Below are 18669 nucleotides of genomic sequence, written 5' to 3'. Positions count from 1 at the left end.
ATAATGAAACGCGTCGGCCTGACAGGTTCTAACTGGAGGTCATCGGAGCTGCTCCCGCATTCCCAGTGGAAAATCCGCCATCCATTCGCCTTTAACTGATTTTCCCATTTCCATTCCAACTGGAACACATCAAAATCTGCGTCAGTATCGGCACCGTGTCGGCAGGTGGCGGTAGTGAGCACTGAGGCGATTCTGAGCTGAAGGGGGAAAAACAACAAAAACAGCCAGCAGAAAAAGCACAGAACCAAGATGGCGGTGCAGGAGACAGCAGCCCAGCTGTCCATGCTCTGAGGTAAACACGGCACTCACCGGCACCCCTCTCTGGTTCGGGGAACTCCGGGTTCCCGGGGGGTTCGGTTCTGTTTTAAAGAGGTAGATTGGTGGTTAATTTGAGAGTGGCTAAGGTTAGCTAAGCTAGCATGGCCAGAACATCAGGCTGTGGGTTTAAAGGCAACAATCAGAACCGTTTACTCTTTTAAACGGGTTCGGTGCTGATCTGCTTGCTCGCGGTTCGGCTTGTTGGGACGGAATCCTCGAAAGGTCAAATTCTGGCCAGTTTTAGGCAAACTGGACCCACTGCGGGTTAGTTCGGTCCCGTTACCCGCAAAATCTGAGAGTTCTGTAGTAAAATGTGAAAAGTTCTGACTGGTGCCCGACCCGGTTCGGGTTGAACGGATGGGTTCGGATCACCAGTAGAGGCTGAAACATTATGGTTGCTCTTCCTTTCTGGAGCAGACGTGATTCGCCTGCTAAGGGTGAAAAGCAGCCGAACCGAACCCAGCAGCCGACCTGGTCCGTGGAGCTGGTTCGGGGTGGTTCTGGGCGGTTGGGGTTCGGGGAAGCGGTTCGGCGTGTTAGCGCAGTGTCATCAGATTCCTGCCGCCTCTGTGCTTCAAAATGGTCAGCAGCAGAAACCGGCTGCCGCGCTCACGCGCCGCCGCTCCATCCCACGGAGCGGGACTGCGACACCGGCGCCCCGGTCCAATGACAGCGGCTCCACACCCGCGGTGAGTACCGGCTCAGGGGAACCGAGCTGGATTGGACTGCTGCAGGGAGATGATGGGCTCCATTTTGGGACCGGCTGATTTTGTTTTGCGTCAGAAGAGGCTTTTCGTGCAGCAGCAGTGATGCTGCTGATGATGCTGCTGCTGCTGCAGAAAACCCCAGATGTCTCACAATAACCTCCATCACCAGCTAAACGTATCAAACTGGATCTTATCTCCCGGCTCGAGGTGTGGCAGCAGCGATTTTCCTCATGTAGGAGCTTTAAGAAACGTTTCCAATGATATTGAGGTCATATCCATCCAACAATCACACAGGAAATTCAAACATTTTTTCAAATGTAGCTTTTATTAGAGCCATGTGCAGCTAAAGCATGTGAGGGTTGATCCAGTGTTTTTTTTGGATCAATTGTTTGATGCCAAAGAAGTTAAGAGATTTTTGATGCAGAATTTTAATCAGGTGAAACTAAAAGTGCCACTGGAGGATTTCTGGCTTGATGTGCATAGATGATTTTAAAAAATCATTTTCTGTAAAATGTTGGTTTAATTTTGGCTCCACTGTGTTGTTCCTTCAGCTAGTGTTTTATTTTGGCTCTATAATCTCCAGTTAGTGATTAATCGATTACTATGCTAGATGATGATTATTTCAATAATCTGATTAATCGTTTCGGCCCAATAAGATTCTCTCCTAGTTAAAAACTGGAACAGAATATTCTCCTTTGGAACAGAAACTGAGATTTCATTTTATTTTAAATAAAATGTTATTGTTTAATTCCCAGTTTTCATCACTTTACAACCTTTCAAAACCGTCTGTCATCTTTTCGGTTTAAATTTGTGGATTAAATGACTAACAATAATTAAATTCTGTGTATAACACTCCTATGACTTTTTAGTACTTTTTATTATTTCAGTAGCAATTGGATTAATATAGTTTTGAATTTACTGAAAGTAATTAGATCAGGTTTTGCATCATTTACATTTTTTATGCAGAAACAAGGAGACTGTTGTATTTTGGGGTAATAAATAGTTAGACTCTCATATCTGCTCAGTCTGTAAGCCTTAACCCCACCCTAACCCTGACCCCACCCTAACCCTAACCCTGACCCCACCCTAACCCTGACCCTGACCCCACCCTAACCCTGACCCCACCGTAACTCTCACCCAGTTTGACCAGTTGGACGATGGAGGAAAAATCTGACATCTTACAGTCCAGTTAACCAAAGCTCATTCTGACTAAACAACTTTTTCCTCATAATTTTAAAATGTTTTTCTAGTAAAGTGCATGTTTTTTTGCTATTCTGACTACATTTATATAATAATAATAAATTTTCATAGTTTCGATATTTTTCGCCTCATCCTATTTACCTTTTTAAAGGAGCAGCTTCATGTAAGACCAAGTTTCCTGATCTGCCCATCATGTTAGTTATTCTCTCATCAAAACCAAAAATGAAGTGTTATCTTATTCCTCTGTACATGTTTGAGAAGTTATTTAATCTTTGTGGCAGCCCTTCAGCTGGACCTAGTGTACCTCCATAATCGTGATTGTTCAGAATAAATCAGCTGTGCGTTGGGTGAATAAGGAGACGGGATGAGATGAAACGTTGTTTATCTGTACGGAGCAGAACTGATCAGGAATCAGCACCAGCTGCTGTTATGAACAGTTAGCCATGTTAGCATCAAGCTAATATAACATTTTACCGGTGTGTTAGACAGTAACCTACCTCCATTGCCAGTGGCCCATCTCTCATGAACTGGCACTATATGTAACACTGCCAGCCACCAGGAGGGGGCGCTGTTTCAGTCATTACACATGAACCCAAACTGGATTCTGTACTCCAGGGTGTCAACGTCCAGTCCTTAAGGGCCGGTGTCCTGCAACCTTTAGATGTGCCTCTGCTGCACCACCTGAATAGAATAATTAGGTCGTTAAGGATCTGGAGAACTGATCTACACAAGGAGGAGGTAATTAAACCATTTCATTTCATTGTTTTGTACCTGTGGCACATCAAAAAACTGCGGGACAGCGGCCCTCCAGGACTGGAGTTTGGCACCCCTGCTATACTCTGTTACACTGCTCCGCCTTTGAGACGTAGCTCCTCCCCACTCAGCTCCTCTAGACTAGCCAGCAGCAAATAGCAAACACCTGCTGAGCTCATGATAGAGCTGCTGCTCAGAGCAACACTGGTAAAAAAAGGGTTAAGGGAGGAGCCATGTTGAGACAACTTCCTGCAGAAAGAGCAGAAGCTTTTAAAGAGACAGAGGCCCAATTTCTAGATGTTAAATTACAAAGCCATATTCCTTTAATTCATATTAGCCATTTGTTGCATTTTTATAATAACTGATGGTAACAAAGTTGACTGTGTTGTAAATGGCACCATGTGGAATCGTAGTGGGATCTAAATGAAGCCATAAACAGGCGGACATGAAGCTGGATGACTTACAGAAACCACTTCAACAGACTTCTGAATGGGATCCATTACTTCCTGCTGGAGCGTTGGCACACTTTTCCTTATTAACCGAAGAGGAGGGATTCATTCATTCATTCATTCATTCAGTGGATCAGCGCCGTCCTCTGCATGCATTATGGACGGATCTGTCTTCTTAAAGTTATTCCAACATTATATTTTGTCTTGTGTTGAATACGATCAAGGATCAGCAGCATCTGGTGACATCAGTTACAGCTGTAGTAACTTTTATAATGAAATTACTTTAGAAAGATCATTTGGTTGACGGATGATGTCTTGCAGATGATAATTGTTCACATTTATTGTCAGTAAATTTGCTGCTCCGCCTGTTTGTCGTTCATGCTTGTTTTTAAATGAACGAACTGAACCGGTTCTGTGACCTTGGAGCTGTGACGTCAGGCCGCTGTGTTCCAGGTTCCGTATGAGACCCTGAACAAACGGTTCCGAGCGGCCCAGAAGAACATCGACCGGGAGACGAGTCACGTGACCATGGTGGTGGCGGAGCTGGAGAAGACGCTCAGCAGCTTCCCGGTGGTGGACTCGGTGGTGTCGCTGCTGGACGGAGTGGTGGAGAAACTCAGCGCCCTGAAGAGGCGGGCCGGGCCGGGCCGGGCCGGGCCGAGCCGGGCCGAGCCGGGTCTATGGAGGCTGCATGTTATGAGTCGCTCTATTCCTTCTAACTAAATGTGGTTTAAATTCAGCATCAAAAACTTATTAAAAGGCATATCGCCAATTAAAGGTGGCTGTTGTCATAGCAGCCGGCCGCTTTGTTCAAACTCCAGTTGTTTTTTTCCCAGAAGGTTCGGTTCGGTTCGGTTTGAACACCAGTCGAAACTTTTGCCCGCCTATTAACCTCCGTACCGGTTCGGGTGAAATCGACTGGCGCGGTACAAATGCAGGAAGCGGACTGCAGCGCAGGGCATTCTGGGTAAACGGCCCCAAAACAAATATGTCAGCGCAGCGCGAGCGGGAGAAACGGCCCGGGTCCTGGGCGGCTCCAGGTGCAGCGCCCCCTGCTGTCTGGAGGGACACGCATTCACACGCCTTTTCACAATAAAAGATACTGCAAGTAGATTTTCAGCGGCCTAATGTTTAGACTTTGTATTTATGCAGTAGCAAAAATACAAAGTGGACATTCAGTTTGCTGAAAAAAACAGTTTCCAGTGACTTCTGTCACTGGAAACGGAGAGTTTTAAAACCAAACAGCTGCTTACAGCTGCAGCATGAAGCTTAAAAAAAGATTTTTGATATCTACTAAACGATGTCTATTATGTCTAAAGTAGGTGAATTTATTGCCAGATATCTTTTTCCATTTTGCTAGATAATATGGTGTTATTTATACCTAAAGTGAAAAACTAACAGCCATTCCAGGCGATCAGCAGTGATCAGTGATCGGTTATCACAGATGATCCGTATTGGCAGCAATAAACCCTCCCTGGTTATTAGGAAGCCTGAATTTGTGAAGGGAAAAAGTCTCAATGTTTAAACCTCGTAAACTGCATTGGTTGAGTTCATTAAGTCAGACCTAACATGGATGATCTGTTTAACATACCAGACATTCATTACAACACTTTAACTTCCCGTCTGTTTTCTGAAGGCTGCTGAGTCGATTCAAGCAGAGGATGAAAGCGCCAAGCTGTGTAAGCGTCGCATCGAGCACCTGAAGGAGCACAGCAGCGACCAGCCAGGTTCGGTCAACCTGTGGAAGAAGAAACGCATGGACCGCATGATGGTGGAGCATCTGCTGCGCTGCGGCTACTACAACACCGCCGTCAAGCTGGCCAGGCAGAGCGGCATAGAGGTTCTGCATTTGCTCATGAAACAAACTTCATTTTCCTCCTCCTGACTTTAATCTGAAAGGATCAACTCTGCCGCCTTTCCAGGATCTGGTGAACATCGAGATGTTCCTCACAGCAAAGGAGGTGGAGGAGTCTTTGGAGAGGCAGGAAACGGCCACCTGCCTCGCCTGGTGCCATGACAACAAGTCCCGCCTCCGCAAGATGAAGGTACCTGGCATGCAGCACGTAACAGCAATACTCAGAAACATTTATGTTCAGGTCTGCTGCAGGGTGGAAGTTCAGTTTTCTCTCAATACAGAATAGAAACATCAAAATAAACACTGAAACTTTGCTTCAGGTTTCTCCTCGTTTAGGTGCCATCAAACTAATGAAATGGTAATTAGGTTTTTAAACATGGAAATGGACCTGAGGTCTACGGAGCCTCAGTAGAGACGAAACTGTTACAGAAACTGTTACAGGAATTTTAAGGATTTATTCAGAATCTGCTGAGATTTCTCAAATCCCCACAGGGTCAAATATTTACATACACACAGATGTTCTGTAGCCATCAGCTTTGGGAAACTTCTGGCTTCTCTCAGGGTTGAAGGTCTGGACGGGTCCAGAAGACAGACACTCTAAAGTGTCCCAGTTGTCTAAAATAATCTATTACTCATGTTTATTTCAGGATTTTTGAAGCTGTGAGAACTTTTAAAATCTATTATGGCTCTAATAGTTTCTGGTTTTGCAGAGCTGTCTGGAGTTTAGTCTGAGAATCCAGGAGTTTATTGAGCTCATCAGACAGAACAAGCGCATGGATGCAGTGCGGTAACTCCCACACTTTACACAACAAACTGTGATTGATGGGCTGGTTTCCTTTTTTTTTAAACTGTCTCCCTTACGTTACTCTCTGTGTATTTATGTCAGACATGCAAGGAAGCATTTCAGTCAGGCAGAAGGAGGGCAGCTGGATGAGGTCCGGCAGGTGATGGGCATGCTGGCCTTCCCATCAGATACACACATCTCCCCCTATAAGGTAGCAGTCCTGTGCTTCATCACAGCATTACCAACTGATAAACACGGCAGCTTCCACAGAGGAGCAAAAATGGAAAGCTAATTACTGTAATACCAGTTTCCCGCCACCAGTGGGCGCCTGTTGTCTCTTAATAAGATTGAACTGCATTTTAAGGACTACAGATCAACTTTGATTTGCTCTGGTTTTAAATCAAATGAGCTTTTTATTATTTTGTAATCATGATAGGATCAATTAGATGCACTTTGTCAAACTAATTTTTATTGAATTAGTGAAAATAGTAAACAGTCGTCACAGCTTCCCTCAATGACCTGATAGGAGTTCAGTTTTGTTCAACAGTAAATTACAGATCAGTGTAAACACAGTTTATAATTTAGGAAATCTGTTTGTGAAAGTTCACAATTTAAAAAGGATGAACATTTTAATGATCTGTTTTTGTATGGAAGACCAAAAGGGCCAAAATTAGAAGAATAACATAGTTTAATCATCTTTAATTCAGCTTTTATTAAAGACACAGTGTCCACAGCAGAAATGAAAAAATAAATAGAGAAAGGGGAAAAAAATAAATGGTCAAATAAATATTAATAATATTTATTTTGATATTAGTTAAAATAAACATCAGTAAATGCAGAACCTGCGCTGTGGAGAGCACGTCTGATTTCTGGGAACTTCAGGGAAACTTCGCCTGTTTTCTGTTCCCATCAGGATCTTCTGGATCCGCTCGCTGGAAGATGCTGATCCAGCAGTTCAGATACGACAACTACAGACTCCACCAGCTGGGAAACAACTCTGTGTTCACCATCACCCTGCAGGCCGGGCTGTCCGCCATCAAGACTCCGTATCCTTCACTCCCACTTCCACACGAATCCACTCTGATCATCCGCTCACTCCACTGGTAACGGCTCGTTTCTCACTGAGCCCCAGAAACTTACTAAGACATGAAAACACATTCTTTAAAGCGTAGTTTGTGATGTTTATTTAGTAAATGCTTTATTATCTAAACCAGAACCAGTTTAATCCTGTTCACATCATGAAGATCCAGAGGATTTGGTTCACAGATTTCAAGGTTTTAGTTTTTTGTTGTTTTTTTTATGAGGTTTATGTGATTTCCTGGAAACGTTATTTATAAAATACTTTTGCTACGGGTGGAACTCAAAGTGCTTTACTGAGTCTAAAGACAGACTGAGATTATCAGAAGTTCAAACCAAGTCAACATTGTTAATAAAATGTTACTGGAATATAATACAAGTGAACAGCAATAAAACATGATAAAAAGCTATGAACTCATTATCAGATGCGTCTTTAGATGTTTTTAAAAGCATCTGAACTCTGACCTGCCCTCAGGAAGATGCCGACGCTTTGAAACCTTACTGAGGTTCAGTTTCAGTTTTTTTGTTCAGTTTCAGCAGCTGAACGACCCAAATCCGATCCGTTCCACTTCCACAGAGGAGCTAAATCATATCTGACACTTTCAAAGCGTCTGCAGTCTGAGCGGCCGTTTTATCTGAACTTTTAGCAGCTTCCTTCATCTTGAACGTTGAAATCCGTCCACAGACAGCGTCGGCCATCTTTACTGCTGTAAACAGCCGTTCCTGTCCTGGTTCCTTGTTCCTTAACTCCTCGTTTCAGTCAGTGCTACAAGGAGGACGGCTCGTCCAAAAACCCAGACTGCCCCGTTTGCAGCAAGTCTCTGAACAAGCTGGCGCAGCCGCTGCCCATGGCTCACTGCGCCAACTCCAGGCTGGTGTGCAAGATCTCTGGGGAGGTGATGAACGAGAACAACCCGCCCATGATGCTGCCCAACGGATACGTCTACGGTTACAACGTGAGTCCAGTCACAGAACCGGAGGGAAACGTTTGGGCAGCAAAACCTAGTTTGAGCCTCTGGAGTTTATAAATGTTAATAAAAAGGTTTCCAGAAGTCATCATCAATATCTTCAAAGCAAAAGCAGCGCAAACCAAAATGCTTTGCTGCACAAACGTAGCTGAGTTGATTAACATCAAATCTGTTGGTGTGGTTGACCTCTGACCTTTGGAAATGTTTTTTAATATCTTTAAAATGAGAAACAGGCCAGTCACAATAAATCAATTGTATAATAAATTAAAATGATCAACTCTTTGTATCAATCACTGGGTGATAAAGTCTTCATGCTGCTTCCTGTTTTTAGAGAACAATTGATTTTAGAGACTAAAGTCGTTTTATTTGTTGTTTCTGTTGCTTTGTGTATGTTTTGTGATGTTTAAAATGTCTTCCACATTAGTTAAATGCTAATCATAACTGAAAGGTTATTGATCTCTAAGAATGTGTCGTCCTGCTGTCCTCCAGTCCCTGCTGTCCATCCGCCAGGACGACAAAGTGGTCTGTCCCAGAACCAAAGAGGTGTTCAGCTTCTCTCAGGCAGAGAAGGTCTACATCATGTGATCACATCCTGCACCATGACGACTCTGGAGCTGTGACCCTTCACCCCAGTAGATGACCTCCTCTTCCTCACACACAGCTGGGCTCTTCTTCTTCTTTCAGACTGTTTAGATGTGACTAGGAGTTGTTTGACCGGATCCATTCAAGCACACGGACTATCAACATTTTCATTATCTTAAAGGCCTTTACTCTGAATATTAGAGCCTAGAGGAAAAAGGACTGAGTGAACCTGTTAGTTAGATGTTTGAATTTACTACAACAAATAAAAAAAGGACTTGTAAAGGATCGCTCTGAATTTTTCCTTTTTACTAACGTTTTTTTTTTATTTTTATTTTTATAAATGCGATTGGCTGCATTGCTGGTCTCCAGCTGTTCTTCCTTTTTTTATGATGGCTGACGAACTCGTTTTGACCGAAACCTTCTGGTTTGCCCCCAGCACATCCCATAATATCTCATCATTACCTTGCAATACTCCTCGGCTCAGAGGAGATGTTGTGTCAGGTGGTCCTTTATTCTGGGTCATCTGTTTTTGCTTTTTTTCTGATTGAATAAACTTTTTATTTAACGTATTTTCATTTTATTCCACCTTTCTGGCTTTATTATGATGGTTAAATTTTAAATCCTTTAGCTTCTGTTGGCACCAATAGCAGGAATGCTTCAGTTTAATGTTTTAATATTGTTCACATGTAACTCAGTAAGTAGGAGCTGATTCAATGCAGGTTTTATCCTCCCATCTGTTGATCGGCCCACATGAAATCATCCCATTTGTGTCTGTCGCTGATCTGGAAGTGTATTTGTGACGATGGTCTGTTCTGTGTGTTGGTAGAATTAGAAATGGGGAGTGTTTCATGAGCTGTGTGCCTCATAAAGATCTCAATGAAACTTTGATTTCAGTCTTTATTTGAAGCGTCTCGTCTTGTGGGAACGGGTCGCTACGGTTCTGTTGACATGAAAATCCACAAAAGTGCTCCGTCATTTCCCAGGAAACTCTTACCATATGTGGTAGTTTTGGGCCAGAAGATGAGAAACTGAAGGCAAATTTAAAGGAGTTCAAGGGGCAACATGATTGTCCATTTGCATTTACATTATATCAGCAGATTTCATGCGATTGACCCACAGAGGATAGCTTAGCAATTAGAAATAGAACAAAAATACATGGTTTCTTTAGTTTTTACATCAAATTATGAAAATTGTGGTGGTTATATACATTCAGCTGCTTTTCACTCTTCTGTTTTATTGGCTTTTCAGAAAACTAAAGATCTATAAAGAAATTAAGATATATTACCAATCTGATTAATATGACCAGATTTTATATACAGAAGAGTAAATTCAGTTGAACCATGCATTACTGCATTAAAAACAAATTCAAGCAGTGAATTAAATCTGTTCAAACTTTCAGAAAACACAAAAGCATCAGGTTTAATTTCTTTATGTTGTCTGTTAAACCTATTAAATAATCTTGTTCTGAATGGTTCTTGCTTTGCCAAGACGCTTATTTTTGAGGAGACCCGGGTCCTTCACGGTTTGTGGAAGTCGGATGTTGAGAATGTAATCGTCTCTGCCTTCATCTGCTGGGGTGGCAGGGTTAGAACCGAGGATTCAAACAGGCTCAAGCTGAAGGCTGGTTTTGGTTCTGGTTCTGGGACGACTCTGGCACCTGTGGAGATGGAAGAAGGTTTACAGACAACTCTGAGCTTCTTCACAAGATTTTCCTCAAGAGAGTCTCAAGTCAGAGGCTTCTTCAGATATGCTGTAATACAGACTGCTACTGGAGAGGAACTTGGATGATTAGTTGCAACATTTAATTTTTCTTTGGGATCAGTAAGTCACTTTTGAATTGAATTTATGCTGAATCAATTATTTATTTAGGGTTTCTATGCTTCCACATTACTTGACCACTGAAATCAAATCAAATTTTATTTGTATAGCACATTTCAGCAACAAGACATTTCAAAGTACTTTACATCCTAAACACAAAAACACAAAGTCATGCTTCATGGAATAAATAATACATTGTTACATATTACGTTTCAAATTCAATTCTAAACAGGTGAGTTTTTAGTTGAGATTTAAAGGAAGTCAGGGTTTCAGGTGTTTTAGAGTTTTCTGGAAGTTTGTTCCAAATTTTTGGAGCAAAAATTGCATTTTTGTTAAATTTTGTTTTGTACATTTAGTCTCCGACATTCATTTTCTGTAATGTTCTCTGTTCCAAATGAAGCTGCTTTGGAAAAAAAGATCATTAGTTAGAGCTGCTTTATTCTTTAGACGTTAAAAGGTCTGGTTGAAGAACGACATTAAAGATTGTGATAATTATATGCAACTCATGGTTAAAAGGATACAAATAATTTAATAGTTGTCAACATTGTACGTCTTTTCAAAATGTCCGTTGTCCCGCAAAGAAACCGGAAAAAGCGTTAAAAATGTGACGTCACTGTCATTCGTTTATAAAAAGGTCCGCTCTTCCTCCTCCGCCATCTTGAGATCAACGCGTCGTTGAATTCAAGCTGCTCCTGCTCGCCATTTTTACTCCTCTTTTGAAAATGAGTGACCAGCTCTGTAAGCTATTCGTCGGCGGCCTGAACGTGGACACCGACGACGATGGCCTCCGCAAGCACTTCGAGCAATACGGGGCCCTGACCGACTGCGTGGTCGTCGTGAACAAGCAGCTGCAGCGCTCCCGCTGTTTCGGCTTTGTTACCTACTCCACGCCGGAGGAGGCCGACGCCGCCATGGCTGCTAGGCCGCACACCGTTGACGGCAACTCGGTGGAGGTAAAGCGAGCAGTGGCCAGAGAAGACGCAAACAAGCCCGAAGCTTTGGCTAAAGTGAAGAAAATCTTCATCGGGGGGCTGAAAGACGACATCGAAGAGCAGCATTTGACCGACTACTTTTCGCAGTACGGCCAGGTGGAGAAATCTGAAGTCATCTCCGAGAAGGAGACTGGGAAGAAAAGGGGCTTCGGATTCGTGTACTTCACCGACCATGACTCGGCAGATAAGGCCGTGGTGGTGAAGTTTCACACCGTTAATGGACACAAAGTGGAGGTGAAGAAAGCCCTGACTAAACAAGAGATGCAGGCTGCGAGCAGGAACACAATGGCGCCTCGGGGCAGACCGGGCCGAGGCATGAGAGGAAATCAAAATGGCTACGGAGGCAGGGAATATGGCGGAAGCTACAACTACGGAAATGGCGGCGGTGGCGGCTACAACTGTGGCGGCTACGGAGGGTACGGTGGACCGTACGGAGGCGGTTATGGCGACCAGGGAAGCGGCTACGGTGGCGGCAACGGCTACAACGACTTTGGCAGCGGCTACGGCCAGCAGTCCTCTGGTTACGGTCCCATGAAGGGGCCGCCTTTCGGGGGCCAGCGGAGCGCGGCTCCCTACGCCAGAGGCGGCGGTGGCGGCGGATACCCCAGGGGGGGCTACGGCGGTGGCGGCTACTGAAAGGCGACACCCTGAAACACCCTCACCCTCTCCTCCCCGCCACTCGTTACTCCCAGGCATTTGGACGCAAAACTCAGTCACTAGTGGGGCGTCTGCCGTGAATCCCATCCATGGCAGAGCCGCAGAGACACCCCTCCCCCACCTGAACCCCCCAAACAGGTAGGAAGGTCACTTCCCTGAACACCTGCTTAACCCGAACAGCACTTCTTGCTGTTCTCCTAGGACACACAATTGAAGAATTACACGTTCAATGATCCCTTTTTTAATGTGCCCACACTACCAGTGTGAGGTTGTCTTTAGAGTTGGATTTTTTTTTTATATATATTTGCGTTCCTTCGTTGTGTTTGGAAAAAAATGATGTAGGATTATTTTCCTGATAAGTTCTTATTTTTTAATATTTGCATTTTAAGCAGTTTGATTCGATTTTGTTAAATTTAGAGAAAAGTTTAGTGTATTTTCTTTTCAATGTGAGGATGAGAATGTTTTTCTGGTTCATAGATGTCATTCTTACAATAAATTTTTGTATAATTTTCTGGGTCATCCAAGGAAATTCACTACTGCAGGACTCTAGTTTCCCTCCCCATATTGTACTTTAAATTCCTCTGAGCATATTGCTAGATTCAGTCTAAATACTGTTCATTTTTTCCTGTAGCAATATCTATTGTATATTGTGTACTTTCATGTGTTGAGAACAAAAACTTATTGTTGAAACATTTTGGTATGCTCATGTATGTTCATTTTAAATAAAACGTTATACCACTTAGCTTAGTTATCTTACTTATTTAACCAGGCTTCCAGTTTATCCACAGGTTTATGAGACCATCTTAGTTACATCCTTTACTCAGGTGGGTGAAATGGATGCAGTCTGCCCACAGCCAAAGCATGTAGGCTTTGTAGGGTGAGACCTTGTCTTAACTGTGGTTTTAAGATTTCACTTATTTACTTTCATCTTTACTACATGTGGACCTGAGGGCTCTGAATTATTTTTGATTATTCCTACATTTAGGTGTTCTTACTCGTATTCCTGTAGGCTATCCCAGCCAAAATAGCCGTAGCAGTTTGTTTGTAGGCTACGTCAGGACCCTGTTGATTACCTGGGGTCGATTGTGATAGGAGTCTGAAATATCTCTTTAGGATATCCACATCCAGCCAACTAGGTATGTAAATCAACCTGTCTTCACTCTGTGTTGGTCAAAAATGTATGGAATATATTTAAGATGGTGCACAAGTGTACCACTGTTTAATCTTACCAGATTACTGCGTCTTTTTATGTAGCTAAACATAAGTAAAACTGGGGAGTTAAGCAATAATTTTGTTTTTTGTGGGTGAAAGGAGACACGGGTTTGTTCCACTGAACGGTGGAACAACTAACTTGTCTCCTGGAATAATCCTGCGTTGCTCTGTTTCTCATTGCTGTGTTTTCCTCCATCTCCAGGTTGCCTCTGTAACCTGGCCTGTAGGGCTTCACCTGGAAGCTGACAGGGAACCGAGGAGGGCTCAACCTTCTTCCCCTTCAGGTGACATTACTGCAGAAAAATATTGACCACCTACGTTGGCTCCTTTTAGGCTGAATATTTATCACAAAGACACTAAATGGATGAAAAATGAATCTTTTAAGCAGGGTTTTGTGTAACTTACATGGGTGAGTTATTAAATAATGGTTAGCTTGAAATCGTAAAGCATTGTATGGGAGTGTTCTTGTGAAACCGTTCATTTAAATCTGAATACATAATTCATCCTAAAACTGTTCCTACAGTGGATCCAGCAGGGTGTCTGGATTTAGAAACCAAACTGTTTTACCGACTTGTATTCTCTTACTTGTAGGTTTTTTTGCTTGCCGGTTTCAGATCATCTGAGGATGAGGAGCTTCTGTATTGATGGCTGTACATATTTTTATGAATGCACAATAAATATTTATTTTGATATACCACAAGACTTGTTACTTTTCTATATCTTCTGGAGGTAAAGTGTCAGTTTTTAATGTGGAGTTCAGATAAATGTAGAATCCAAAGCTGGTCAGATCTAACACTGCACAAAATTTCCCTCTAAATATACATTAAATGTTACTAGATATTTACTTTTAATATAAAAGTCAATTTAATGTTTGATACAGTGAAGGAAAATTCAAAATGTAAATAAAATTCTGGTCAATCTGTCAAATGTTTCACTTCAGTTGTTGAGCAGTTGGGATGGAAATGCAGGACACCTTTAAAAATGTTCATAAATGGAGGGATGTGTTGACCTTTGCAGGTCATTTAGTGCTTAAGAAAACCTAATGTTTCACATTTTCCTGATTAAATCATTTCACAATGCAAAGCTTTTTAACTTTGATGGGATTATTCAATGCTGATGGACTCAAAAAAAGTGATTAGATTAAGAACTTCAACTTTCAAACCTTGCTTGGGTGATTAAAAAAGTAAAACTTCTACCAAACTTTAATGCATATGCTACTAATATTGGCACACTTATATATTTGAGTTCAGCACTTAATTGATCTAAACCCAGCTAAATGTGAAATGTATTTGGTTAATTTTGCAGTTATGTGAAATGAAATAACAGTCTGCATTATGCTGATTATTAAAGCTATAAGCCAGTAACCTGTAAAATCAGTCGTTTTACAGAAATGCAACTGATTTCTGCAGTGATTAGTTTGCATGTGAAGATGAATCTACAAAAACAGACTGGAAACAGGCGATAAGGCAGATTTTAACATCCATTTTCAAAACATTGAGCTTCATGCAGCTTTGCAGGAAACCAGAGCAACAAAACCAATGAATCTAATTGACAGGGATTATGATCGAAAACATGTTTTAGTCATCGTTGGCACAGAAAAACAAAACTTGGAATTTTTGTAGTCCATGTTTTTGTATTTTTTATTTCAAAAAGCTGTTTTTAAAACTTGTGCCATAAGAAATGTGCAAAACTTGCACAACATTCAGAGGAAAAGAAAAAAAACTATATAAATAAGTTAATGTTAACCGAAGTGGACGATGTAAGAGTACAAAAGGGCAATGTATCCATTTGCAGACTGATAGAGGTCAGCCAGTTATAATCTAATGTTCCTGCATTTTCACACCTTTTAGTCTACTTCATGTTGTCAGACAGGTTCTGTTTGACTGATTAAAATTATAAATTTACAACGAAGCATGAAATCAGATTCAATATCTCATTTCTGATTTAACTTTCAGTCATCAGTTGCTTAGTTTGCTAATTCCTTGGGCCGACTGGCGACTCCATTGTATAAAAATGTGAATATTACAGTTTGTGATTTAAGGGCGAGGATTAAATAAGGTCAAAAACTAGAAATGATCTGAACTGTAAACATTAACCTGAAATACACAAAAAGCTAAATTAGTCGTGTTTGATTTCCGGGGATTTGATGAAATCAGGTGTGGCTGCATTTCTATTGTTACATTTGTCTTTGCAAGTAACTCGGATTCCTCACGTCAAGGTCAGGGAAGGAAAAGGGTTAATGACGTGTAGTTTTTAAAATAGTTCAAATCTGTTTTATTGTTACGGCGTTAAAAAGGGGATAAAAGTACAAACGGCAACAAAGGTGAAGAATTTTTGGCTTAAATCTCAACAGAACAAGATTTTCAAAGCCGTGTGGGTGGTGAGTCTTTTTTTTTAAACTGAAGAGGGGCCAATCAGATTGCGCTACGTCACACGCCCCGCCCAGACCTTGTTCATTGAAGAAGGACAGGGAAAGTCTCCATTTCCCATCCTCCAGACGAAACCCAACATGACGGACAAATTGTGCAAGCTTTTTGTTGGAGGGCTGAACGTGGAGACCACCAGCGATGGCCTCCGTGCGTATTTCGAGCAGTACGGCTCTCTGACGGACTGTGTCGTGGTTATGAACCAGCAGCTCGGAAGGTCCCGCTGCTTCGGTTTCATCACCTACTCTGCGCCCGGGAGGCCGACGCTGCAATGGCGGCTAAGCCACATGTCGTCGAAGGCAACAACGTGGAGCTGAAGAGGGCCATAGCCCGAGAGGACGCCAACAACCCGGACATCCTCGCCAACGTCAAGAAAATCTTCGTCGGCGGAGTGAAGGACCACATCGAGGCGGAGAACCTGACCGAGTACTTCTCGCAGTTTGGCGCAGTGGAGAAGTCTGAGATCATCTCCGACAAGCAGACCGGCAGGAAGAGAGGCTTCGGCTTCGTCTACTTCACGGACACCGACTCGGCCACCAAAGCGGCGCTGACCAAATACCACACCATCAACGGGAACAAGGTGGAGGTGAAGAAAGCCCTCAGCAAGCAGGAGATCACCACCGGCGGCCGTGGAGGAAGAGGCCGGGGGAGAGGAATGCAGAACTTCGGCGGCGGGAGAGGAGGAGGATATGGAGGCGGTTATGGCGGCGGCTACGGCGGGGGTTACGGCGGGAATTACGGAAGTGGCTACGGCTACGGCGGCGGCTACAACAACGATAGCGGCTACGGCGGCTATGGCGGCTACAACGAGTACGACAGCCAGATGGGGGGAGGCTACAGCAACGGGGACTTCGGGGAGGGCTACGGACAGCAGCAGTCGAGCTACGGCGCGATGAAGGGGGGCAGCTACTCCTACCGGAGCGGGGCTCCGTACCGGGGCGGCGGGGAGGCGGCGCCGGCAGAGGCGGCGGCTTCGGAGGAGGTTATTAGGCCATTGGAAAGCCGAGATGTTCATGGGGACATTAGAAACGAACTTTACATTTACAGCACCGTCACAGGTGGGGGCAGCGCGCTCTTTGTCCGGTTAAAGCGAGCCCATCACCCACTCTGAATGAATGAAACCCGCCTCCTCCACTCGGATCCCATCTGGCCTTTTTGTTCCACTCATTCTGGACTCTAAACATACCGATTGTGAATATATTTTTGTTGTCGTGTATTGAACCATTTGTTAAAAAAAAGTGAGAACTGTGTAATTCCCTTGCTTCTCAAGTCAAAAAATTGAGTTTGTCTTGCAAAACCAGTGGGATGTGACTCCTTTCTTTTGCATCATAAACTCAGGGTTTTATGGAGCTGGTGTTGGCAGCATGAGGTTCTATTGAGCCTCCTGGATCTTAAAATGTGTTCCTATTGAACGTGTCACGGACTATTTTCACCTCAAATTACATCTTTTGCCGTCCGTTTCTGGCTTTTTTTTTTCTTTTTTTTAAGAATAAATACTGTTAAGTGTATGTGTTCATTTCATCCCTATGTTGTATTCTGCTTTTATTATTAAAAGTTTTTAATGACTTGAATCTATTTATGCTTTTAGTCTTTTTGCTTTCATATAATTGTGTTCCTAAAACTTCCACTAGGGGGCGATATATCCAGGTAGAAAATGGTCTTAATTTTAAATTTCTTCAGCCCATCTAAACTATAGAACATTTATACTGACATTTTAATTTTTAAGCCTTCGCTGTTTTGAAATGACCCCTAAGAATCTAAATATGGAGAATATTTAACTGTCAGGATTTAAACTATAATTAAAAAGCAGTAACAGGTTACAGTTAAAGGTGGTCTCCTGTAAATCAATTTGGAGACTTTTACTTCAAAATATTCAGCAAACTAGAGAGCTTTAAAAAAAAAAAAGTTGGAGAAAGTCCTAATTCCTGGCTTAGTTCCACTAAAATTGGACTGGTTCCAGTTCTAGAAATTAAATTTCCTGGTAAAACGGGTCTGCAGGCTTTTCCTGCCGACAAGTTTCATTTGGACTGAGCTGTTTATTTTGGAACAAGAGATGCAATATTACTCATGCTTTCCAGATACAGCAAAGAATATAATTTAAAAGTATTTTATTTAATTGAAATGTCAAGATCAAAGTTATTGTCTTTGGAAACAAGAACATTTTGATAATCTGATAGTCAGAAGGTTCTTCATGAACTGATTTTCAGGATGTCATGATCAGATTTTCTACTTGTTTTGTGGTCAATTGTTAATTATTTCAGATCAAATCTAACTTCCTAAAAAAAACATCACAAAAGCCATTTAATTCTCGCATTTTTTCTTTCCAGTTGCTCTGGAGTTTACACTGTAAATATTTACACCTGCATGGTTATGGTTGTCATTTCTGCAAACAATTTAGTTCATTTTATTGAGTAAAGAAGGAGCATTTACAATATTATGTGACTGACAATAAAAAGAGAAGATGGATGAAAATTTTTTCAGTGCACCCTTGGAAAATCAGAATGATGAAATCAAGCTAAGATTAATAGCGTAGCACACTTTAACAGTTCAAAACGCTTTACATGATGAAATATGAAACATCAGACAAACAAGAAATATTATGTTACAGTGGCATAATAAAGAAAGATAATGTAAATTTGGAAATCGGATGTAAATGAATTAAGTTCAAGTTAATTACCAGAGGAATAGAAACATTGGAAAACAGGAAATTCTGACTTTTAATCCAGAATTCTGATTATAATGTCAGAATTTTGACTTGAATCCAAAGTGGAGTTGTGCCACAGAAGGTCTTGGTTTCCAGATGAACATGTCGGTTCATTGATATTTTATGCAGCAGATTAAAGTCGGAGTTCTGACAATAATAATCCAAAT

The 18669-nt window shown here is 42.2% G+C and overlaps 2 protein-coding genes and 1 pseudogene across 2 annotated transcripts; all 3 read left to right on the top strand.

Moving 5' to 3' along the window:
- Positions 1 to 3865: 3865 nt before the first annotated feature.
- LOC129354358 (E3 ubiquitin-protein transferase MAEA-like) lies at positions 3866 to 9107 on the top strand. Its single transcript, XM_055023850.1, is given in 9 exon segments — positions 3866 to 4063; positions 5064 to 5267; positions 5350 to 5472; positions 5993 to 6069; positions 6169 to 6277; positions 6980 to 6992; positions 6995 to 7112; positions 7904 to 8099; positions 8601 to 9107. Coding segments are annotated over 9 exon segments (1044 nt in total). The 5' UTR covers positions 3866 to 3955; the 3' UTR covers positions 8697 to 9107.
- A 2046-nt stretch (positions 9108 to 11153) lies between these two features.
- LOC129354348 (heterogeneous nuclear ribonucleoprotein A0-like) lies at positions 11154 to 14066 on the top strand. Its single transcript, XM_055023846.1, has 2 exons — positions 11154 to 12298; positions 13575 to 14066. Exon 1 carries the CDS (start codon positions 11234 to 11236, stop codon positions 12137 to 12139), a length of 906 nt encoding a protein of 301 aa, XP_054879821.1. The 5' UTR covers positions 11154 to 11233; the 3' UTR covers positions 12140 to 12298; positions 13575 to 14066.
- Positions 14067 to 15812: 1746 nt separating this feature from the next.
- Positions 15813 to 16906, top strand: LOC129354361 (heterogeneous nuclear ribonucleoprotein A0-like; annotated as a pseudogene).
- Positions 16907 to 18669: the final 1763 nt, after the last annotated feature.

The sequence above is a fragment of the Poeciliopsis prolifica genome, unplaced genomic scaffold, assembly GCF_027474105.1.
Source record: "Poeciliopsis prolifica strain line A6 unplaced genomic scaffold, Auburn_PproV2 SCAFFOLD108, whole genome shotgun sequence".
Classification (NCBI taxonomy): Eukaryota; Metazoa; Chordata; class Actinopteri; order Cyprinodontiformes; family Poeciliidae; genus Poeciliopsis; species Poeciliopsis prolifica.
This window is presented reverse-complemented; position numbering and strand designations above follow the sequence as displayed.

Bases quoted from the DNA above. Each gene is read 5' to 3' on its own strand.
- LOC129354348 (XM_055023846.1), top strand. From the start codon at position 11,234: ATGAGTGACCAGCTCTGTAAGCTATTCGTCGGCGGCCTGAACGTGGAC.